Source organism: Calliphora vicina, chromosome 5 (genome assembly GCF_958450345.1).
Source record: "Calliphora vicina chromosome 5, idCalVici1.1, whole genome shotgun sequence".
Taxonomy (NCBI): domain Eukaryota; kingdom Metazoa; phylum Arthropoda; class Insecta; order Diptera; family Calliphoridae; genus Calliphora; species Calliphora vicina.
This window is the reverse complement of record NC_088784.1, coordinates 107,284,689-107,309,854: the sequence shown is the minus strand read 5'-3', so window position 1 is coordinate 107,309,854 and position 25,166 is coordinate 107,284,689. Positions and strand designations below refer to the sequence as shown.

Below are 25,166 nucleotides of genomic sequence, written 5' to 3'. Positions count from 1 at the left end.
TTATACTCATTCACAACAACAACAACACCAGCAACAGCAATAACAAAAATATAAATACAAATATGTATGAAATAAACAGTCATACTTTGAATGATTTTTTTGTTGTTTTTATTTATTTTTTGGTATTATTGTATTTATTTGTTTTTGTTGTAGTTTATTTTAACATTTATTCTTATTGACATACTGACGAACGTGATTTTTATTTATTTAAATAATTTTTTGTGTTATTATTTTCCTTAGTTTTTGGGCTTGTTGCCGATTTGAAAATATAAATGGCAAAAAACAGCAAAAATTACAAATTGATGACTGTCCGTTTTGTTTATTTGACAATTTTTTCACTTACATTTTTTCAGTCAAAATTTCATAACTTTATGACATTGTATCAAAACTACCAACCAGATCGGTGACTGATGGCTGGATGATGTTGCGTCTAATGATTCTTAAACAAAAAAATACAAAAAAACAATTTGCTTTCATTATAATCACCCCACAATAGAACAGTATGGGAAACCTGGAAACAAAAAGTTTTTTTGACATTTATTTTCACCGTTTTAACTGTTACTTTTTGGTTAATGATTTGAACACGTGTTTTTTTTGGGTATAACTGGTGTATTATACGGATACCCACTTTTTGAGAAGATTTGAGAAGTTCGGTTTGGATTATTGTGATTCTTGATTTAAAAGTCTTAACTCCAAAAATTTTATACAATTCGGAATACATTATAGAGGCTCTATAAATTGGAAATTTATTTATTTACATGTAGAAAAATTTAAAGTTTTTAAATTTTTTTTTTCTATTTAGTTTTATTAAATATTAAACATTTTGTGTAGTTATAACGGAATGGAAATCTATGTATATGTAACAAAGTTTTTTTTAAAAAAAAAATAAAAGTGAATAATCAGTTTTGAAATTAACGAGTTGTTATAAATTCGACCAACTAGGTTTTTACTCATTTTGGAAAATTTTTGAATTTGTCTAGCTAGGATAACGATTACCCATTCCCATCTGCAACTAAAAAAATTATTATACCCTTCAGCTTCGTGAGAAGGGTATATATAAGTTTGTCATTCCGTTTGTAATTTCTACATTTTTCATTTCCGACCCTATAAAGTATATATATTCTGGATCCTTATAGATAGCGGAGTCGATTAAGCCATGTCCGTCTGTCTGTCTGTCTGTCTGTCTGTCTGTCTGTCTGTCTGTCCGTCTGTCTGTCTGTCTGTCTGTCTGTCTGTCTGTCTGTCTGTCTGTCTGTCTGTCTGTCTGTCTGTCTGTCTGTCTGTCTGTCTGTCTGTCTGTCTGTCTGTCTGTCTGTCTGTCTGTTGAAATCAGTTTTCTGAAGACCCCAGATATCTTCGGGATCCAAATCTTCAATAATTCTGTCAGACATGCTTTCGAGAATTTTGCTATTTAAAATCAGCAAAATCGGTCCACAAATGGCTGAGATATGAGGAAAAAACCAAGACAACCTCGATTTTTGACCAATTTTTTACCTATATCTGGATTACTAAGACATTAATATAGACAATATGGATATCTAATGATAGATATTTCAAAGACATTTGCAACGACGTATTGCAACGACCATATTAAGTTGGACCTACAATGGGTCAAAATCGGGAAAAAAAATTTTTAACCCGAATTTTTTTTTTCAAAAAAAAAATTTTTAAAAACCAAAAAAAAATTTTTAAAATTTAAAAAAAAAAAATTTTAAATTTAAAAAAAAAAAATTTAAATTTAAAAAAAAAAAAAATTTAAAATAATTTTTTTTCCAAAAAATGAAAAAAAACAACTAAAAAAAAATTAAATTTTGTTTACCTAAAAATATTTAAAATTTTGAAGTATAATTTGGTGAAGGGTATATAAGATTCGGCACAGCCGAATATAGCACTCTTACTTGTTTTTTTAATCAATTTTTAAAACTTTAATTCAAAATTTGAAACATTTTGTTTAATAAGTCAAATAACAAAAAAACAAACCGAAATTTCGCCCAAGCCAGCTTGCAAAATCGTTTGCAAGCAGCAGTATTCATCCAAAAGCAGCGAAATTGGAATTGAAGCTGAGAGATCTTGAAAGACAATTGTGCATGTCTGAAATGCTGCTTGAACACTATAAAAGAAAATAATTTTTGCAATCATTACTTGCGATGAAAAATGGATACGTGAAGACCGGCCAACCAGCCGAATAGACACCAATTATCCATGGTATTTGGTGGGAACAAAAGGGTCCTTTGGAAAAGTATATATATTATACTCACATAAATAAATACTTAAAATAAACTAAACCTATTGAAAATCCTTTAATACCACTCGTATTAGGGAAGAAACAAACATGTTCCTCAAGGCATCGGACCTTTCCCCTTTCAAATGTGTTAGAACGTTGTTGCTCACAAATTCTTTATGATCATACAAAATTTTCGCTTTGATTTGTCTTTTTTCGAGTTTCAAAGTTCAAATTTTATATAAGAATGATGTAAAATCGCTGATTCAAATTTCAATATTGGTCTCATAGTAATGCTTATATATCCTAGCTTCAATATATTTACCTTAAAATGCTTTTCTTTTGAATACATGACATTGAACCAAAAAATTGTCATTGAACAAAGGATATTTCAAAAAAAGATATCTTTAATTTTCCAAGGATTTTCAATAACTTATAAGCCATTGTAATAAACATTTAGTAAAAAATTCCGAATAATTCGAAGACTAATCAAAAAATTTAAAATATATTTTAAGACATATCCTTTGTTTATATATTTTATATTTTAAGACATATCCAGTTTTTATAAACTATGGACCATTATTTCAACTTGTCTTTATGTTCGTAATGGTAATAGAAAAAGGTGCCCTTAAAGTTAACTTTTTCTATTACGAACATAAAGGCAAGCTGTAGTAGGACTTTCTGGATACATCAACCAAAACCCTTTATGAAGGAAAAGAAATCATAAATTTAAACAATATAAATTTATGCAAGGATATTTTAAAATACATATCCCTAAATATTGTACATTATGATTTAAATAATAGACCATAAAGTAAAGATAAATATGTATGTATGTGAAAAAAATATAATGATTCCTTAAATTTTTCATAAAAATATCGTATTTATTTTAATATCTACATATATAGATTTTTACTTATGGGGGATTTCATGTTAAGTGAACCAACTTTTCAAATCGATGTCTTCCAAGGTTAGTTCTATTGGATAGTAATTCGGACACGATCTTCCAACAAGATCGGTCGAGAACTCTCAGAGTTAGAGGGGCTCAAAATTTGACATTTTGGCCAAGCTCCATGTCACTTATTACCTATATGTGTCCTAAATATGTGCAAAATGTGTCCTAAATATTTTAGCTATTTCTCAATCTTTCGAAAAAAATTAAAAACAAAAAATAAAAAAATTTTTCTCAAATCAAAAACTTTTATAATTTTTTTTCGAAATGGGCCCTTTTTTCTTAAAATAAAGCTTAGATATTTCTCTTGAAGGCCTATTCGGTCGCTGAGTGGGATGCAAGTTCCATATCTATCAAAATAAATGTTTTGTAACTCAAAACATAAAATTTTTGACTTTTTCTTGAAAAATCAAAAACTTTGTTTACTTTGTCTGTCTGTCTGTTGAAATCAATTTTCTGAAGACCACAGATATCTTCGGGGTCAAAATCTTTAATAATTCTGTCAAACATGCTTTCGAGAAGTTTGCTTGATAGATATTTCAAAGACCTTTGTAAATACGTATATAAAACCATAGTAAGTTGGATAGTAATGGGTGAAAATTTGTTAATCCGGTTTTTTTTGTCACCAAAAGTTTTTTTTGCAAAATAGAAAAAAATAAAAAATAATATAAAAATAAAAAAAAATTAAAAAAAAAATAAATTTAAAAAAAAAAATTAAATTTTTTATTTTATTATTCCTTATGTACTTTGCACGCATCTTTAAAAAATGCGAACTTTGAACTTTTGTATGAAAATTACATGGAAAACATGTATACCAAATATTATAAAATTCAGAAGATTTTAAAGTTTCAAAAGTTCGAAATTTTTCATTTTATCCCTATTGTAACTCAAATCCCTTATATTTTATTGTCAAATGTCTAAAGGTAGGTTCACACATGGCAAATATTTGCTCAAAAAAGCGTAACCATTTTTTTAGCACAAATTTGTTTGACGTGTTTACTCTTACAAGTGTTTTGTAAGATCAAACAGCATCAAATAAAATAAAATTAAATTTTTTCATTAATATAATAAAACATACAAGTAATGCCTTAAATTTTGAAAATATATGTAAAAACAAAATAATAAATTTTGATTTTTTATTGAAATGAAAACAAATCTTTTCAAATAACTTTTATTTTACAGACTTTCAACTAATTCTTGACATTTTAATGTCCTACTAATTTAATAATTAGTAGATGTCACAATAAATTTCCCAAATGAATCTCTAACATTCGCATCCATCCACACACACACATATACACAGCCAATTATTAAACCAAAATCCCTAAAATCGTCCTCATGATAAGTTCACCACTACACAAGTATATATTTTTGTAACTACATACATATATCTATAGTATGTATCTGTATATATTTAGTTACTTTGTGCTTGTATTTAAATTCCTGTTTACTGTTGCTCTCTTCTCATTGGCTACCACCACACATTTAAAACTAAAGGATATTTTGTATTTGTGTGTATTTTGTTGTTGTGTCTTCCTTTTGTGTCCGTGTGTTCTGTATTGAAGTTTGTTTAAAGTATTGTATTCCACCCCTTTATTTGTTAGTTTTGTTTTCCTGTTTAAATAAAATCCACAGCCAATGAAATTGTGTAGGGATACTGAAGGCATCAAGGAAGAATTTCTGCACTGGACATTTGCTATAAATAGGATTGTGCAACAGGCTACAGTGTTCAGTTTGTTTAAGTTTTGTGTGCGACCGTTTGTAAATAAATTTCGTATATTGTAAATAAAGTGTAAAAAAGTTTATAATATTTAAAATGTAAGAAATATTTTTTTTGAAAAATGTACAGAGTATTTGAAATGGAGAACCTAGAAATTGGCTATGAAAAGTATTTTTGCACTAAATATTAAAATATTTGTTTAGTGGAACGAATTTCTAAATTGGTCACAGTATCGTTAATGAAATTGTCTGTTAGTAAAAAGTAATATTTTAAGTTTTATAATAACGTGGGTAATTGGTTTGAAATATCTCTCAAAATATTTATTTTCGCGAATATTCATTTTACTAATTTTCGCAAACGTTTAATATTTTTTATTTAAGCACATATACAATATTAGTAAACCTAAATAAATTATATTATAATTTTCATTAATATCATCATTCGAAAACGAATAATGTATTTGAAAATATTACCTTTCGCATGGAATTACAGAGTGTAACTTTGTATTATTCTAATTTCGAAAATAACATTTTCTAATTAAAATTTTCAATAATTAGAAAAAAAAATTCAAAATGTTCAAATAATTCAAAATTTATTAAAACCTGATACTCAGGTTTTTTATTGTCATACAAAAGTTGCTCAAAAATTTTAGATTTGCTTTGGTTTGCTTTTATTGGGATTCAAAGTTCAAATTTTACATAATTATGATGTATATTCGCTCAATATTGGTCTCATATAATTTTTATGTATCTTGGTATTGAACTGTTTTTCTAAAAATTATTTTCTTTTGAACCAAAATTTTGTTCCTAAACAATGGATACATTTTCATAAGATTTTCTTCAATTATAACAATGGCCATGTATAATCTCGTGATATTAAATATTTAGTGAAATTTTATTAATATTTGTATAATATTAGGCATAAAGAATGAGCCAAAATAAAGTTATACTAGTATTACGTTAAATAAAACTTTAACCGTTCAATATAAAAATTCTCAAAAATACGTAAATTTATTCAAATATTGTACAAATTCATTAAACCATAGAGAAACATAGAGCGGAAACTAGAAGAAAACTCAAACCAAAAAATTACTCAAAATAATCACACATACGAGAGTTGTTTTTGTTTTCACATAGTTTTTTCTACTAATACATTCTCACCACTTAGGTTTTTGACAACTGAGTTAGGTTTTTGATAGGAGAGTTTCCGCTCTATGTCTATTCTCTATGCATTAAACATTAAAATATTGACATATTACTCGGTATTTATAAATTTATCCACTTTTTCCGGAAATCCACCCTTTAAAGATTTTATAGTTGCTTCCGTTACCTTTTTGGGCGAGGTGGTCCACTTACGCTTAAAATCGAGCATGTCCTGGGATACCTTTCCTGTGTTCTTTAATTCTTTTTCTATAAGAGCTCAATACCTTTCTACAGACCGAAGTTCTGAGCAGTTGGGTGGATTTGCATCCCTTGGTGCAAAATTGACATTATTGTTTAAATACCACTCAAGGGTATTCAAACAATAGATAGTAGCATGATGTCAAATCGGGCCAGAAATATGAAGGCACTCTGTTCTGTTTTAAGAAAGGTAAAAACCGTTTTTTAGACACTCCGTAATAGTATATATTTCTGTATTTATCGTGCCTGCAACTGCAAACGGCTTGCCACACAAGAAACATATTGGGGAATTTTTTTTCTTTTTTTGCTACTGTTCTTGAACATTACCTCGTCCGTCCATCACTCACATAAAAGTCTTGACTCGAAAGTTATGAAAAGTTTCATCATCCATCACACAGGCGTATTTTTTTTATAAAATTTGACCTCAATTTTTTCGCTTGTTCTTTTGCTTCTAAGTTCTTTAACGCATTGCGATCTGGAACTTTATACGACTTCAACCCAGCATTAGCTTTTCGACTTCTTTTCCCTTACAAATATCTGTTAGGGCCATTATTACAACTTGCCGTTATAGTTAAAGGTAACTTTAAGCAATAGAAAAAGGTACCCCTAAAGGTAACTTTAATTATAACGGCAAGTTGTAATAATGGCCCTTAGACGTTTTTCTTCCTGATCCAGGTTTTCTTTCAGGTCTTCCTTATGCTTTTAAATGGCTTTTGAAACAGAGTGACAATGAACCTTCAGATCTTTTGCTATTTTTTTGAAAATCAATATTGGATTTTATTTGAAAAGTTTTAATTATTTTTTCACGTACTTTTTTTCGGTGACCATTTTGACTGAAATAACAGTTGAAAACTAATGTTTTAGAAAAGATAATATCTGACATATTTTTAAAAGCTAACCTGATTAAAAAAATAATAATTTGTTCGACCAAGGATAAGTTTTGGGTGGAATAATGTGTATAAGTTTTTTTTGAATCAGTCTTTACAAGTTGCAAGAATCGATGACTTATTTTCAAATTAAATTTTGATAATTGTTCAAGCATCAGTCAATTCATGATGATTTGCCAGAGTATACTGATCATAAATGTCAAAAAGTGACTGTTCGTTTGACAGTTAACCCTTTCATGAGTTCTATCGGGCTTAAAAAAACACTCTTTTTATTGGATAAAAATATCCTTCTTAAGTAAAAATGTATCAGAAAATATGATATCCTTAAAATCCCATTTCCAATTTTTGCATTAATGATTTTCCCAACAACATAAACTAATTTATATAAAAACAAAAATTCTTATAAAACTTTTGTTAAGAACTAGCTGTTGAACCTGAACATATAAGGTATTTTTAGGATTTATCATAAGAAATACGGATCAGCTCAATAAATAAACAAGAATATAATAAAATTGTACAACTACATTGTACCTCTATAAGTTCCATGTTCTTTCGTGATAATATCGTAAAGACAACAGTTTTTTTTTTAAAATATTTGTTTGTATTTTTGTTTATTACATATTTGGGAATAAAAGAAAAGTAAAGTTATTCAAAGTTGCAGGCGTCTATCGCAGTACGCATCAAATCGATAGGAAAATTATCCACTACCCGGATAAAGTCACGCTCTAGGAATTCCAAATTTGACGAGTAGTGCAGAGCCACAATATATATAAGATAGGTCTTGGATTTTTGCCAAACTATTTTATTGACTTCTTTTATATAGAGAAATACACATACAGCCAGTGATGTTAACTTTTTAATTTCGATTACCGTACAGCCCAAAAAAAATTACCGTTTTTTAGGTAAAATTACCGTATCCAAAGTTTTGTACAAAAATAATAATATTTTCTTATTGAAAAAACACAACTTTTCAGGAAAGCCAAAAAACTGTTTTTTTCGCGTATTACTTGAGTTATTAAAATTCGGTATGCTACAATTATTATTTTAAAGCAACTATTGAATCTCACATATAATTGGTTTTTAAAATTTTGCATTATTGGGGACTTTATGATAGATAGAGGGCTTTTCATCCCATAATATTCAATGTGTATGTATACAAATGATAAGATAGAGGATTTTGCATTTTGATAGAATTAAATTATTTTGATTTCATTTATACCATCTGTCAGTTATTAACGTGATTTATTTAAGATAACGGCTAATAATACAACATAAGATAAAAAACACTTTAAAAGTAGACACTTTTTTAAGCAAACTCCTACTTTAACAATTTATTTTTATGCCATGGAAATTATATTTTCGAAAAACAAAAAGGTAAAATATTTTCATGGGAATTCATTTTTTTAATGATTGAAAAATTTAAAATTCATGTTCAGCATTCAAAAATTAGTAAGAAAACATGAATTGCAAGAAGAAATTATTCCAAATAAAAATTTGAAAATTAATTATTTGAAAAGATAGAGACTTTTGCATTCGGAAAAAATTAATTGTATAACATAGAGAAATAACAAAAATGCAAATAAAAAGCAAAACACAATATGTTTGTAAGAAATTCACACCATAGAAGAGGGCTGTTTTATTGAACATTTTACCATCAAAAAGTAATTTTCGTGAATATCAAAGATAGAGGGTTTTGAATATAGGACCAAGTTTTTAAAACAGCAGAATCCCATTTTTATCAAGATCTTTTATTTGCCTTATAAGCATAAATTCCTATCAATTTCATTAAATTTATTCATTTGAACAGCTTCTGGGAAAAGCAAAACTAATTGAATTACAGAAATATTGGTATCGAATAATTGGGGATTTATTACGTCAATGTTTCAAATAAATGTTTGCAATCAGTTTTTAATACTAATTTGTATGTTGAAATATCCATTCCTGGGAAACTTGCGATTACTTTACCGCCTAGATATATTTTGTCTAGCGGTAGTTGGTTATCATCATCCTCAAAATTTTATGATTATTTTAATGAGAAATATGTATGTATATCATATGTAGACCCATTATGGAAATATTACTTTTGGGATATAATTCTTAAAAATTTAAACTTTTTAAAATTACCGTACAAATGTAGAAATTACCTGCCTACCGTACGGAGGTCTAAATTACCGTACAATACGGTAATTACTGCATACAGCGGAAACTAGAGAAAAACTCAAACGAAAAAATTACTCAAAAATATCACACATAGTTTTTTTCTTAAACAAATATACATAGAGCGTAAACTCTCCTGTCAAAGACCTAACCCTGTTGTCAAAAACCTAAGTAGTGAGAATGTATTAGTAAATAAAACAGTGTGAAAACAAAAACAACACACGTATGTGGAATTATTTTTAATTTTTTTCTAGTTTCCGCTCTTGTTGTTTCTCTATGGTTTTCTTATTAATACATTTTCAGCACTTAGGTTTTTGACAACTGAGTTAGGTCTTTGACAGGAGAGTTTTCAATATATGTATGTATATTAATCTGTGTTCTTTCTAAGTGAATCTATTTTATTTGTTCCAAATACTTTAGATCGTACATTTTGCAAATTATTTCTTAAAAACATTGGTCGAATATCGCGTAGACTTTGTGGTCATTTAAATTTCTGTCGACGTTGGTGCAAAATACAGCCGTTTAACCTTTTTGTTCTCACTTTTATCAATTACCCACTCATTACTCGTACCTTTGAACCCAAATGTGATGATATTCTTTTATTTATTCAACGCAAAATCATATGAGTTTTAAGTCGAATTGGAATATTTTCACAGCTGTAAATAAATGACAAGTTTCGATGGATATTTTTATTTTTATTTTCTTATTTACCTTAGACATTTCATTTCAAATTTGCTAAGAATGTGGAACTAATGGTGAGTAACTGGTGGAGACACAATCCTCCTTTGTTTTCAAATAAATATTTCTTAACAGTAGAACTTTTATAGTATGTATTGGCATATTTGTTGGGGATAAGTTTTAATATAAATCCATGAAAATTCGTACCTAATTCAACTATGTATTACTTTTTCATATAATTCGAGATTAATATTCAAAACTGCCAGAAATGCATCGGAAAAACTTCAAGCCATTTTCAATGACATTTACCATTTTTGTTTCCAAAGGTAAAGTCACCTTTAACATAAAAAATGCATTTAATTTTCAAACCTGAACACTCCTTTTTACTGAACACTATTTTTACAAAAAGTAAAAATTCATTATTAGAATCTTCAAAAACAGTTTCTTCTATATTTGTAGAAAAAAAGGCTTCTAAATTAGGTGGAAAGTTTAAAGTTAGGAAATGGTATATTTTTGGTGTTTTATACATCAAACACGGCAAATCTATTTTCCTCTAAGTGATCGTGTCAAATAGCTTAGGCGGACATCACAATGTATTACAAGTTTTTTAGTCTCTTGCTATTTTTATGCTAGTGATATTTGACCAAATGTATTTTTATATCCGTAAAATTTCATTTAACCTCACATGTCACCATATTTCCCCACAATTCGCTCATTTGACTAAATAGCCAAAGAAGCCCTACAATAACAAAACGATTTTTTCCAATACTTTTCATAAAATAAACTAAATTGTTAAGAAAAATAGACAGGCAACAACTGCACTACTAAAGAAAATCGTTCAGTATAATTTCATCATTAAGCGCGAAGTACATGTGTTACATGTGTAGATAGAGTTCAGTTCAGTGAAAAGAGTAACAAAGTAACAAATCACAAGTTAATCTAACTAAATAACTAGCAACTAACTAGTAAAAGTATTTCCTTACAAACCTAACAAATTCTGAAAAATATTCCAAAGTATTTACACATGTTAAAGTGAACATTAAACAGCTTTGGGCCAAAGTTTTCCACAAAGAAAAAAAATATATATAAGAAGAAAGAAAGAAAAAACTAGACATCACATCAAGAAGTAAACTAATAATAATAGTAAAATACGGGTAAAAAAGAAAGAATACTAAATACAGCTTTACCTAATTTATTGTAAATACTCGTACATTTGCAAGCATTTGCTCAAACACAGATACGTAGTTATCACAATTACATTTGCATTTAGACCGTGTTTAACCTAATTCTTATTTTATTACTTTTACAGCTTGCTCTTCTGGCCAGTCATAGAATCTATCCAAACCTACTGAACCCAGGACTGCAAACAACACCCAAACCAACCAACTAGTTAAATAAAGAATAGAATAACTATGGATTTTACTGAATATCGTCAAAGGGGTAAGTACTGACTGATGATACTTAATGATGACACATACTGTGCCTAAGAACATTTTCCACACCATTTAGGGTTTTATTGGACTTTTTTTGTTTGTTTTATATACTTGGTCATATATTCCTTTATATGTATGTATGTATTCTATTTGTTTGAAATTCTAATCTAAAGTAATTTGATTTTATTTTATTTTATTACAAATGAAATACTGCCAACATTTGTTTTCAAGGCCATAAAAATCTCCACAGTAGTGAAATAATTTCAATTAACTTGGTTGAAATCTGTTAAATTCAATTTAAACTTTTATACAACTTATTTATCACTGCATTACGGAGTTGTTACGCATTTTAGTTTTAAGCCAATTAATTGGCTAAAACTATACTATAATTTCTAGATTTTATTTTGACTTAAAAAAATATTTAACTTTAGTTTGTTTGTTTGTCCTCTTGTTTACGTTTTCCCTTTCTAATATCGTAGAGAAATCCATATAGAGCGGACACTAGAAAAAACTCAAACAAAATTACTCAAAGTAATCACACATACGTAATATGTGTAACAATTGGTTACTTTATGCATCCCAAGTAATCTAGCGTGATGACAATTGTCACTTAAGTGCCTCTAAGTAATCGAGAGTGTAGTCACTTTAAACGTTTTGTGAGTAATTCGTACAAACTGGTTTTATACAAATTGTGTTGATATAATTCTCATACAGTTTATTTTTATTTTTGCTTAAGTATCTGGTATCCCATGCAACACATCATGAAGTCAATAGTCACTTTAGTGTCTCTAAGTAACTTATGGAGAAGTCACTTCATACTTTTTGTTTGTACTGCACTTTATTTTACCCACCAGAAGCGTTGACTACTTTCGATCAGCTATCAGATAGTCTCACTGTAATCAAAAGGGTCAATTGACCCCTGCTTAGCACATGCACGTGTTAAAATAACTAGTCAAGTAGCTGATCAAGTAACCAGTTACAAAGCTAGTAAAGTAACTGACGCTATGTAACCAGCATGTGAAGTTAATGCGTTGCCTACTTTGGACCAGCTATTAGACAGTCCCATTGTAATCAAAAAGAGACAATTGACCCCCTGCTTAGGACATACCCGTGTTAAAATGACTAGTCACGTGGCTATTGAAGTAACTAGCTCCCACCCTAAATGATGGGTAAAATAACTAGTTCGGTACTGTCTCCTAGAACTGCTGGGATGGTTGTTTTTACTAATACATTCTCACCACCTAGGCTTTTGACAGCTGAGTTAGGTCTATGACAGCAGAATTCTATGGTTCTAATCTCAAATCTAGCTGGACAAAGTTTGTTCCAGATAGGTAACTGAGAGTCAAAAACTCTGTTGTCAAAAACCTAATTCATGAGAATGTATTGCCATGTATGTAGTTTGTTATTGTATCACCTATATGTGTGAAAAGTGCCTAATATTGTTTACTATTTTTCATTGACATTTCTCTCTCATTCCGTTCTATGTATTTATTCCGAACCGAAATCGAAATATAGTTTTTGCAATAGCTAAATATTTTAATTCGGTTTCCTGAGAGGAGAGCGAGAAGTACAGCAAATGTTCGCTCATATCAGAGTTATGTTGAATTTACTAACTAACATATAGTTCATTCCCAATAAGCACCAAAGCCCAAAAAATTCAAGCACTGGAACATTTTGTTGGAATTTTACTTCAATACAAATGTAATTATGTTTTTTAAACTTGAAAAATATTCGAAAAAATTAAATATGTTTCAAACAAAAAACTAATGGGTTGAATTTATGTTTCCTTTTTACTGGAGAATGGTATTTAAATAAAGTGTAATACAACTGTAATTCAATTGCTTCACTATAAATCAAGGCTTGAATTACACTTGCTTTTAACATGAATTCCAGTAAAATTGCTTATTGGGTCTGTTTCAAGAGCTCATGATTTGCATAAAATTTACTTATTGGTATTACATTATTTGAATTTGGATCCCAAGTAAATGAGACTATGTCCTTTTTTAATTCTGAGATTTGGGGACGAAATAAATGAGAAAAATAGTAATCAATATCTTTTGCGAAAAAGAGTAACTTCCAGGGTATCTTAACAAAATAGAAGCAGTCCAAATAAATGAGATTGCAAAATATTGGGTGTATGGCATAAATCTGCTTAATAAAATATGAAATAACTTCAAATTACTTCAAAACAAAAAACACCTACATATCTCAGGATTTCTGGAACTAATGAAGTAAACATGACATTCAAGATGTTTATTTTTTTGGTCAAGAATATGTTTTGCATTCATTTATTTACAAATTGTAATTTTTCGTTGGATTATTTAATTAATATTTATTTCTTCTAATAATTGTTTCTTACAGGCAAAGAAATGGTCGACTATATAGCCGACTATTTGGAAAATATACGCGATCGCAGAGTTTTTCCTGATGTTAAACCTGGCTACATGAAAAACCTCTTACCCGATTCGGCACCCCTGGAAGGTGAACAATGGGATGCAATTTTCGGTGATGTTGAACGTGTCATTATGCCCGGCATTACCCACTGGCAAAGTCCTCATATGCATGCATATTTTCCTGCCCTTAATTCATTCCCCTCGCTGTTGGGCGATATGTTGGCCGATGCTATTAATTGTTTGGGTTTCACATGGGCCAGTTCGCCAGCCTGTACAGAATTGGAAATAATCGTTATGAATTGGTTGGGTAAAATGATTAATCTGCCAGATGATTTTCTACATTTGTGTAGTGCGAGTAGAGGTGGCGGTGTTGTGCAAACAACTGCCAGTGAGGCAACATTGGTTTGTCTGTTGGCGGGCAGAACCAAAGCCATTCAGCGTTTTCATGAGAAGAGGCCAGGCTATCAGGATGCTGAGATAAATGCTCGTTTGGTGGCCTATTGCTCGGATCAGGCACATTCGAGTGTTGAGAAGGCGGCGTTGATAGGTGAGTAATACAATTTTTTCAAACTTATCGTAAATTCGATATAAGCTTTTGGACTTTTTTTAAGCTTAATGGACTTTAGATACGTTAAATACAATATTGAATTTTTTATTTCTTTTGTATTGTTCAAGGTTTGGTACGTATGCGTTACATCGAAGCTGATGAAAACTTATCTATGCGCGGCCAGCTTTTAAGAGAAGCCATTGAAGACGATATTCGCCAGGGGCTGGTACCGTTTTGGGTATGTTAAATATTACTTATTACTTAGAATAATTATATTCTAAACTAGTTGATCGCCCCGGCTTCGCCCGGTAGCATTTACAAATGTTAGTTCTTCAAGTTTCTCCAACTCAATTTCCGAGTTTTACCCAGAATTTTTGAATTTTTTTTTTCTTTACAAACCATCTCCGGAAAATTTCGAATCGAATAAAAAAAATCAGCCAAATCGCTCCAGCCGTTCTCACGTGATTACATTACATACATGGACCATTTCATTTTTATATACATATATAGATAAGAATTCAGTATAAATATTTCAGTATCAGAACGAAATTTCATGAACTGAAAAGACATAGTTAGTTTCAAAAAAGTTTTTGTTTAGTTGAAGTAATGTTTATTAATATTATCTTCTTTAGTAGTTTGGAGAAGTACGACGGTTTTTGTTTCCGATATTACTTTCTCATTCGTTTGAAAACAAACAATTGTCACTGGGTGCAAGGCAGACTGTTGCGTCTATTTTGAATTTTTCTCCAAATAGTTATGTGCTGTTTTTCTATAGCGAACAAGTGCTTTGAGTGGACGTTTTACATGTATTTTGTTTTTGTTACAATAACAAAACACATGTTAAATTTCCACTCAAAGTACTCGTTCGCTATAGAAAAACAGCACATTAATAAATATTTACCACTCAAATATGCTAGAAATGTCACACAGCTCAACTTTTTGATTACCAACTTCGCCATTTAGTTCATAGTTTTTTGTTTCAATTAGTTTTGAATATTGTCAAATTTTCGGACTTAAGCTCGAAAATGTTTTAAATCTGTTAAATCATAAGGATTCCAAAAAAATATGCGTTTGTGCTGATGTATGTAACGCTGAAAAATATTAGTCGAACATGCACCTTAAAGTATGCCGATCTACACAGAATAGACTTGCCACCTTTTGAAATTTCCAAAACGGGACACCACTAAATGATCAGAGAACGATGGAAAAAAACATGGAAAATGACCTAGCGTGGGTTACAGGACTTGCTGAGTACATTACAAGTTGTGTAAAAAAATTTCAGAAACACCTTCAAATTCAGAAGTTATTCTGAAAAAAACCGTTTACAGTGATGTTTTTCAACTTATCGATCTGTAACTCAGTCAGTTTTTGTTCAATTTTTATTTTTTTTAACGTGTTGGGAAAGAAATCTTATTACGCTTCAAAATAACTTGCATTTATTGATACATTTGTAAGTTTTAAGTATTGTTTTTGTTACGATCTTTTTTGATTTGAGTCGCTTTTCATTGCTTATTTTGATATGAAAGATTATAAAAATTTATATCAATGTATAAAGAAAAGTTCTTAATAAAACATGGTTTTAATTTTTCAAATTGGATGAAAACTGTAAAAGTTATTCAACTTTTCATTAATACCTTTTTGAGTATTTTCTCCCCCAGCGCATATAAATGTAAAAAAAACAGGGTAAATTTTGTTGAACTTTTTTGGAAAAAGTTTAATAACTTTTGCAAATATAAACCGATTTTAATAAGTAATATCTCCTTTTGGTCTATATAAAATTGTCTTTAAAAGAACTGTGCAAAAAAATTGGTTTTCATAGAAAAAAATTAAAATAACTATTGTTGAATTTGAAAAATTACGAAAAAAAAAAAAAAAATTTAACTTTTTTAATAACTTAAACAATTTCTTAGATTATTTTTTAAAATTTTTAAATCGGTTTTAAAATGTTTGAGTTAGAGGTATTGAAGTACTACCTACCCTAAAACACTTGTTTCAAAATATCTCAAAATTTTGAGGGTGTTCAAAATCTTTGAAAACGGTTTTAGCATGTCCTCACCTAGGCATACAACCTCCATTAGGACGCTTTTCAAGTTCTGACAAAAAGTGTTATTTTGAAGCAGTGTTATTATCCTATTTTATTTATTAAAATCAAAAATAACACATTAATTTTAATTGTGTAAAATCTGGAGAACTATTACTGTGAAAGTCTTCGAACTTTATACAGGAGTAAATAGTTATTTTCGAATATCTGGAGAACTATAATTGTGGAAGTCTTAAAATTTTGCCCTAATATCACCCTTACTATTCTACATTTTTTGGGTGAAAATGTTATTGTGTTAGTGGGCGTGACATCTCTCATACAAAGTAAATAGTTAATTTCGAATATCTGGAGTACTATAATTGTAATGTATTTAAACTTTGTATGAATCAAATTCTTGTCACTATACGGAGATTGGCTGAAAATGGGCGAGACTGAATTTTTTAAAGTAAATAGTTATTTTCAAATATCTGGAGTACTATTATTGTGAAATTCTTCAAACTTTATATGAATCAATTTCATATCACGATATGAAGTTTAACCAAATTGGGAAGAATCGGAACAAGGTTTAAGTCACCTACCACACAAAGGAAAATAAATATTTTCAGAACTATAATTGCGAGATTCCTCAAACTTGTCCGATAGCTCACTTATCATTTTAAATAGTTTTGTCTGTAAAATGGTCGGGATTGGATTAGTGGGAGTGACACCTCCCATACAAAGTATATAGTTAATTTCGAATATCTGGAGTAATTGTAATGTATTTAAACTTTGTATGAATCAAATTCTTATCACTGTACAGAGTTTAGCTAAAATGGTCTAGATCGGAAAATGGTCTAGTGTGAAACTTTCCATTCAAAGTACATAGTAAATTTTGAATATCTGGATAATTAAAATTGCGAGATTTTTCAAACTTTGTCTGAAAATTTATTTTTTATAATTTTACCTAATTTGTTTGTAATTTCACATCATTAAAAAAATAGTTTATAAAATCTTTAAAATTTTTTTATTTTACTAAAAAATTTATATTTTTAATCGATTTTATCAGCTTTTTTATTATTATTTGAAGTAATAAATTCGACAAACTCAGTCCATTTCAATGGACCAACAACTCACCTTTAACTAAAGGTACAAGCATCCTAGAGCGAGTATCGTGCCATTTATTTTTCATGAAAGTTAAATAATGTTTACTAATGAGTTTATTGAAACTCATAGATGTTAATGCACTAAGTACCTATGTATATTGTTAAATAGTGATATTCAGTTTTTAGAAAGTACTATATTTAAGAAAATAACGCATCCTTGTTTCTCGGTATTTCCAATTTTTGATTTTTTTATATTTTTTGTGGTAATTAATGAAAAAGTTTTTTTTTTTAAAAACGGGACAAATGGCGTCCCGTTCAGAGTATCGCCGGGACACGGGACATTCGACTCTAAAACTGGTCTGTCCCGTCGAAAACGGGACGGTTGGCAAGTCTAACACAGAATCACTTTCTGAGTCTATTAAACGATGCCCGCCCCTCCGTCTGGCTGGCTGTTCATGTAATCCTTGTGCGCAAAGTACAGTTCGCAGTTTTGAAGATATTTCAATCAAATTTGGCACATGCACTTTTTCTTCCTATTGAAACTGTCTGAAATCGGTCCAGTATTTCACCTAGCCCCCATACAAATGTCCTCCCGAATTAGAACTTTATCGGACTTATATGTTTCATTTATATTCAATTTTCGCTTCAAATAAATTTTATAAACATGGAAGTCATGTCCCCAAATTTTATAATGATCGGTCCATAATTAGTCATAGCTCTCATATAAGGCCCACTTTCGAAAATCACTTTAACGAGCACAAATCTCTTAAAAATGTTGCTATCGACATAGAATTAAACAAAAAAGGACATTTTTATCCTTCGATCCAGCGCATCAGCTACTGACTCCAGGACGAAAATTTTGGGAAACGGTATATTTTTGGGTACATCCTATAATGTACATTCTTATTGTCAAGTACAAACCTAATTTCTCACAGTTGAAACAATTGACTTTCATCCAATCCGTTTTCATTGAATAAGTTCGATTAACTTCTCTGAATTAAAGTTATGGACGACAACAAGTTCGCAAATACTGGTTCAAACACGTCAAGTTTACTTGAGCAAGTCATGATTTTATAGAAGAGAGAGGAAGAAAAAGAGGAAAATCTTTCCAATATCCTTCTATAAACTCAAGACCTGTTCAAGTAAACATAACGTGTGTAAACCAGCACTTAAATTAAAATTTAGTTTTTGCGTAAAATAATTTAATTTTCTAAATTGTTGTTAAATGTTAGCATTTTTAGGCAATAAACCCTTAAAGCACTATATATTTTGCAAACCATATAGACATTTGATTAATTAACTAAATAGAGGTATAAATGTTGAAATAAACAAGTAATAAGCACTTAATTTAAAATCCGCTCTAAAAAGCTGAAGAAATTTTTGAATAAAAAAATATCGTACGTCTTTTATAAATAACAAAATAAGCCTTTTTACTTAGCGCTTAATCAATTGTTGCAAAATTGTGTGAGACAAGTAAAAAAAATAAAGTAATTAATACAAAATATTCAGAGGAACCTAAATGTTTACTTCGAATGTTGATGGCTGTTTTGTTACAACATAATTAAGCCAATTTAAATGTAGAGATGCTGTCAGCAGATGCGTACCGCGCAAACCAAAGTATAAAAAAAAACATAACAAACAAATACTTATTGCCAAAGACAGACAATTCAGGGGGGAATCACCTAATGTTTGACTACTACTCGTATTATTTGACAGCATGACTGACTGCGGCAACAAGTAAAAGCCGATTAGTTTTGCGAGTGTTCAACCACCAAACTGTTATTAAAAAACTGTCCCCATCCCTTTTATTAAACACATCTACAAATTGCCAACAAGTGACTTTGAGGGAATTATTTTATAAGAAAAATGTTTTTCATTTTTTTCTTCTTGTTGTCTTTTGTTTTCCATATTCATTTAATGCTTTAGGTTTGTGCTACTTTGGGCACAACTGGTTCCTGTTCATTTGATAATTTGGAGGAAATTGGCGTTGTGTGCCGTGAATTTAATTTGTGGCTGCATGTTGATGCTGCCTATGCTGGCAGTGCTTTCATATGTCCAGAATTTCGCACGTGGCTTAAGGGTATTGAGCGTGCCGACTCAATTGCTTTTAATCCTTCCAAATGGCTAATGATACATTTCGATGCCACAGCTTTATGGTAAGTTAATACTTTTACTTAAGTTACTGTTTCTAAAACATGGATAATTAATCGTATTATTTTCTGTGTGGCATAGGGTCAAAGACAGCACTGCTGTTCATCGTACCTTTAATGTGGAGCCTCTGTATTTGCAGCATGAAAATTCTGGGGTTGCTGTTGATTTTATGCACTGGCAAATACCTTTAAGTCGTCGTTTTAGAGCTTTGAAAATTTGGTTTGTATTGCGCTCCTTTGGCATTAAGGGTTTACAGCGTCATATACGTGAAGGTGTACGTTTGGCACAAAAATTCGAAGCCCTAGTATTGGCCGATCATCGTTTCGAAATACCCGCCAAAAGACATTTAGGTAAGAAAATTATTTTTTATACCGAAGGCATGCTTTGTTAATTAAGTTAATGCAGCGAATGTTCATGATGAAAATAATTGTAATAATTCAAAATTAATGCTTATTAAGGAACATATTTTCCAATTAACCAACCAAAATTTTGAATTTTTGAATAAGCATTTTTACTTGAATTCAAGTTGAAAGCAAGTGTAATTCAAGCCTTGAATTGTAGTCAAGAAATTGAATAACAGTTGTATTACACTTTATTTCAATAGCATTCTCCAGTAAAAAGGAAACATATGTTGTTTGTTTGAAAAATATTTAATTTTTCAAATTTACATTTAAGTCAAATTCCAACAAAATGTTAAAGTTCTTGAATTTTTGGGACTTTGGTGCTTAATGGGTACTTTTATTTTCAGACTAAAACCATTATTCGTTTATTCGAATAAGAATGTCGATTTTTAAAGTGTTTAAATTTTAATTGATTTTCTCTTTCTTCTATAGGTCTTGTGGTCTTCCGTATAAAGGGTGAAAACGAAATAACAGAACGTCTGCTAAAACGTCTTAATCATCGCGGCAATTTGCATTGTATACCTTCCTCACTGAAGGGCAAATATGTCATACGTTTTACAGTGACATCAACCCGCACCACGGTAGATGATATTTTAAGAGATTGGCTGGAAATAAAAAATGCTGCTACCGCCATTTTAGATGAAATGAATATTACCATTTCTAATCGAGTGTATTTAAAAGGTATGAAAATAAATTTTAAATTAAAAGTAACTTAATTGTTTATTATAGGGGCGAATCGAAAAATTTCGATTAAAAAATTTTTGGATAAAAAATCTTGTTATTTTTCAACCTAGTCTCGAAACATTGGTTGTCCAATGTTTCGCCAATTTGATACCCTTCCAAAAGCCGTTTTGCGGAAAGCTTTCTCTTACCGAATGAACCATGTGAGTTGCACAATATATCTCATTCTCAATATCCGATCAGTCAACTGTGTGAATTATTTCAATCGTTTCGGTTGAAGAGACCTCAACTGGGCGTATAGAACGTTCGACATCTTCAGTGCTTGTACAGAAGCAACGAAATTCAGTGAACCACTTTTTTATCATTGAAATTGATGGTGGAGAGTTCCCTTAGTATTTACCATGCTTAGCCTTGGTATGAGTGAAATTTTCCCCAAAAAAAACGAACATTACTTTGACCATCAACCATAAAACTTATAATTATAACTTCTGTGTTTTTAATTATTTCAGATACCAAAGAGAAGTGTGAGGGTTTCGGCTCAAGTCTATTACTTTCCAATTCACCACTGTCGCCCAAAATTGTAAATGGTTCTTTTGCAGCCCTATTTGATGCTGATGAATTTCTGGCCAAAACGTATGCTGGTATTCGAATTGCAGTATGTTCTCTCCTAAATACTCATATTATTTAGTTTTCAGTAAAATTATAAATCTAAAAATTCTTTTACAGCATCAGGAATCACCCTCAATGCGTCGTCGAGTACGTGGTATTCTAATGTCGGGTAAACAATTTTCTCTGGATTCCCATATGGATGTGGTGGTGCAAACCTCAATGAATTCACATACCACCAATTCGAAGATGGTCGATTGTTATGGTAAAACAACGGGAAATGTTAAAAACGAAGAACGTGATGCGATATGTGAGGATGAAGAATCTCTGGAAGGTATGAAGCCCAGGTAGTGTAATCGCCAGTTTTCACAAGTAAAGAGCTAGTTTAATCATTTTAGTTGGTTGTAAAGCAGAGAATTTTTAAAAAGTTTGGAATATTTTTAAGAAATTGTTAAACCAAAACAGGTCTTTGTTAGACTTATAAAAAACTTGTACAATTGTTTCGGAATCTCTTTCATTATTATTTCTGTCAGTAATTTCAACTAGAATTTCATTAAACATTTCTTAAATATCATGATTTTCGGAGACTTTAAACGTCAATATAAAGGTCTATGACAATTTTCTAGATTCCGAACGAACATTCGGTTTAGAATTAGGCAAAAAATCGGCCAACATTTAGCAGAATACAAAGATTATGGAATTTTAAAGGCGAATCAAGTTTTTAATATAATTAATAGAATACAACAATTTTTATTTTCTTGTAAAAAGTCTAAGCATCCTGTAAAAACTGTTCCTTCAAAAAAACATTTAAATTCAAGATGAAAAAATAAGATTAATGGAGTCCACAATGTAATGTTGATGTTGCAGGGCACCTATAAATAATCTGGGATATTTGTTTCGGATTAGGCCGAATTTTATGTTCAGTTCGGTTTCGGTCGGAATCTACGATTTTCAAAATACTATCTTTGATTTCGAGACTAAATCCCAAATTGACTGGATTACATGTAAATTTAATATAAAACTTAAATAGAGAACTACTTTTATTGGTTATAAGTTTTTGTTTATAAGCTTTACTTTCACGAAAAAAAATAATCCAAAATTAGTTTATTCCAAACTTTTACATATATTTTTCTCGGCAATCATACATTCTATGCTTAAAATGCGTACTAGCTAGATTACTTTAGTTTCTTTTATTTTCTACATTTCCTTGCGTTTTTTATTACAGATTGTGAAATGAATTGGATTCTGAATACAGCTCTCCAATTAAATCCAACAAATTACTTAGCAATAATAAACAATCAACAAATAACACCGATAGACATCATTCATCGCCAGAATAACTTATCGCTATTAACAAAATATACAACTAAATATGAAGTAAAAAACTATACGAAATCAGTGAATAGTGTTAGAACCCCCTTAACCCAATATCAGCTCTATAAAAGTCACCGGCAGCCAACGGTCATTAAAACAAATCGAAATGATAATATTGCAGTTCAACAAACCGATTTAACAAATCTATATCCAGGGAAACGTTATTTAAATTTGGATTTAACTTTGCACAATGATTCAATATTTACGGATTCAATATTTAACCTGCCCACACCAACGGAGGAAGTAATACCCATAATAATAACAGCAGATACTCCTACGACCACTTCAAAGATGATACCAGAAATTGAAGATTTGAATAAACTTCGACCACCCAATTCAGGTTTTATATCAATTACAGAAACTAATAACGTGTTGGAAGATTCTAATAAACCTCTACCATCCAGTTCAATTTTAATACCAATTGTAGAAACATCGGACGAGGTAAACGATTTATGTGACACTCTACCTCCCTTAAATAAAGCAGAAGATTTAAACAAATTTCAGACATCCTTTACAACTTCTATTTTAAACCTTAAATCTTCAAATGAATACCGGGAAATACCACAAGTTACTCTTCCTTATAGTACGATTTTTCGAACAAATACAAATCCCTTTAGTGTGGAAGATTCTTCTGAAATAATTAACGATATAAATAATCAAACTCAAAGATCTTCAGCTTTAGTTGAAATTTTTTCAGATTTTAAAGAGTTAAATAGTGAAAGCAATATTCAGAAGCCAATATATTCAATCATAGTAGATGATTCTTTAGTTTTAAAAGAATTAAATCACGAATCTAATCTTCAATCTTTAAAATCGTCGGCTGTAATTCAACAATCTTTAGATTTAAAAGAACCTAAAGAATTTACAACCGATTTAGATGATTCTTCAATTTGTAAGGAGTTAAATAATGAAAGCAATATCCAGACGGCAAAATGTTCAATCATAGCTAATGATTCTTTACTTTTAAAAGAATTAAATCATGAATATAGCCTTCAACCTTTAAAATCATCGACTGTAATTGAAGAATCTTTAGATTTAAAAGAATTGAAGGAGTTAAATAATGAAAGCAATATCCAACAGTCAAAATATTCAGCCATGGTTCATGATTCTTCTGTTTTTGACTTATTAGGTAGCGAAAGCAATATTGAACCCATAAGATCTTCTATTGTTTTGGAAGATTCTTTAGATTTAAAAGAGTTAAATCGTAAAAGTAATAATCCAACCTTAAGATCTCCAACTATTGTAGAATATTCTATAGTTTTTAACGAATTAAATGATAAAGTCAATATTCAACCAGCAAAAGTGTCAAGCGATGTAGAGGAGTCTTCCATTTTTAATAAAGAAAGCAATATTCAACCGTCAAAATTTTCATGCGATTTAAAGGCATCTTTATTATTTGATGACAGCAATATTAAACCGCTAAATTCTTCAGCAATGGTTAAAGATTCTTCCGATATTAAAGAATTAAGTATTGAAAGCAATATTGTACCATTAAAATCTTCTACTGGTTTTGCAGATTTTTCAGTTTTCAAAGAACTAAATAATGAAAGTAATATTAAAGCGTCGAAAAGTTCTGGTGAATTAGAGGATTCTTCAATTTTTAACGTACATAACATTGAAACCACAAAATCTTCTTTAGAGGAAGATTCATCATCCCTTTTCAAACAATTAAGTAGAGAAGATAATATTCAAATGTCAACATCTTCCACTGCTAATGAAGAATTAAGTAGAGAAGGCAATATTCAACATAAAACTTCTACTACAGCTGAAGATTTTTCAGTTTTTCAAAACCTAAATAAAGATAACCATAATATAACAAAAATATTTAATAGTAAGTCTGGAGATGATTCATCGTCGTCAGATGAATTTTTGGAATCAGTTGGTCAGCCATCAAATGATTCTGAAGGTTGTTCATCTAGCGCCACATCATCTTTGGAATTGATGTGATTGAAAATTCTAAGGATACCGGTTAGTTTGCCCTACCGTATCCAGACTGCTGTGCTAGCAATAATATTAGTGTAAACCAAACAAAATATATACAAACGAATATAATTAAATACAAATACAAATTTAAATTTAATAATAAAAATAATATACATATTTATCTAACCCCAATCAGCTTTGTAACTAAAATTCTTGTTCTGCTTCAAATGCTTCTAACAATCATTAAAATTAAATCAAATCAAATTATATACACTAAAATGGAATATATGTATGTAAATGAATTTAAGGATATTATTGTGTTTGCTTATGTAGTTTAGATGATAAGTTTTAAAAGTGTGCTGTAATTATGATCATTTTAAAAAGCATTTCAATTATGTGTATGTACTGTATATGTATATCAAAATCTATATTATTGAATCTAATAAACAAATATATTTATGTGTAATTATTTGGACTGCAATTTTATTTAATTTTTGGGGAAAGATGTTAATTAAAAGA

General features: G+C 29.8%; 2 protein-coding genes across 2 annotated transcripts; both read left to right on the top strand.

Annotated features, from left to right (window-relative positions):
• The first annotated feature begins 10,864 nt into the window (after positions 1–10,864).
• Positions 10,865–21,701, top strand: Hdc (histidine decarboxylase). The gene is made up of 9 exons (XM_065513125.1): positions 10,865–11,256; positions 11,325–11,455; positions 13,810–14,388; positions 14,517–14,626; positions 19,438–19,667; positions 19,744–20,012; positions 20,496–20,744; positions 21,254–21,399; positions 21,471–21,701. The coding sequence occupies exons 2-9, from the start codon at positions 11,428–11,430 to the stop codon at positions 21,699–21,701; spliced, it is 1,842 nt and encodes a 613-aa protein (XP_065369197.1). The 5' UTR covers positions 10,865–11,256; positions 11,325–11,427.
• On the top strand, positions 21,560–25,001 carry LOC135961598 (uncharacterized). The gene is made up of 2 exons (XM_065513124.1): positions 21,560–21,697; positions 22,576–25,001. Exon 2 carries the CDS (start codon positions 22,584–22,586, stop codon positions 24,669–24,671), a length of 2,088 nt encoding a protein of 695 aa, XP_065369196.1. The 5' UTR covers positions 21,560–21,697; positions 22,576–22,583; the 3' UTR covers positions 24,672–25,001.
• The last annotated feature ends 165 nt before the right edge of the window (positions 25,002–25,166 follow it).

What these genes read in the sequence shown, in the direction of transcription:
- Hdc (XM_065513125.1), top strand. Translation starts at nt 11,428, where the DNA reads ATGGATTTTACTGAATATCGTCAAAGGG. An exon ending in ACCCGCCAAAAGACATTTAG is followed by an intron (nt 20,013 to 20,495) that starts GTAAGAAAATTA and finishes TTTCTTCTATAG; the next exon opens with GTCTTGTGGTCTTCCGTATA. An exon ending in ATGCTGGTATTCGAATTGCA is followed by an intron (nt 21,400 to 21,470) that starts GTATGTTCTCTC and finishes ATTCTTTTACAG; the next exon opens with CATCAGGAATCACCCTCAAT.
- LOC135961598 (XM_065513124.1), top strand. Translation starts at nt 22,584, where the DNA reads ATGAATTGGATTCTGAATACAGCTCTCCAATTAAATCCAACAAATTAC.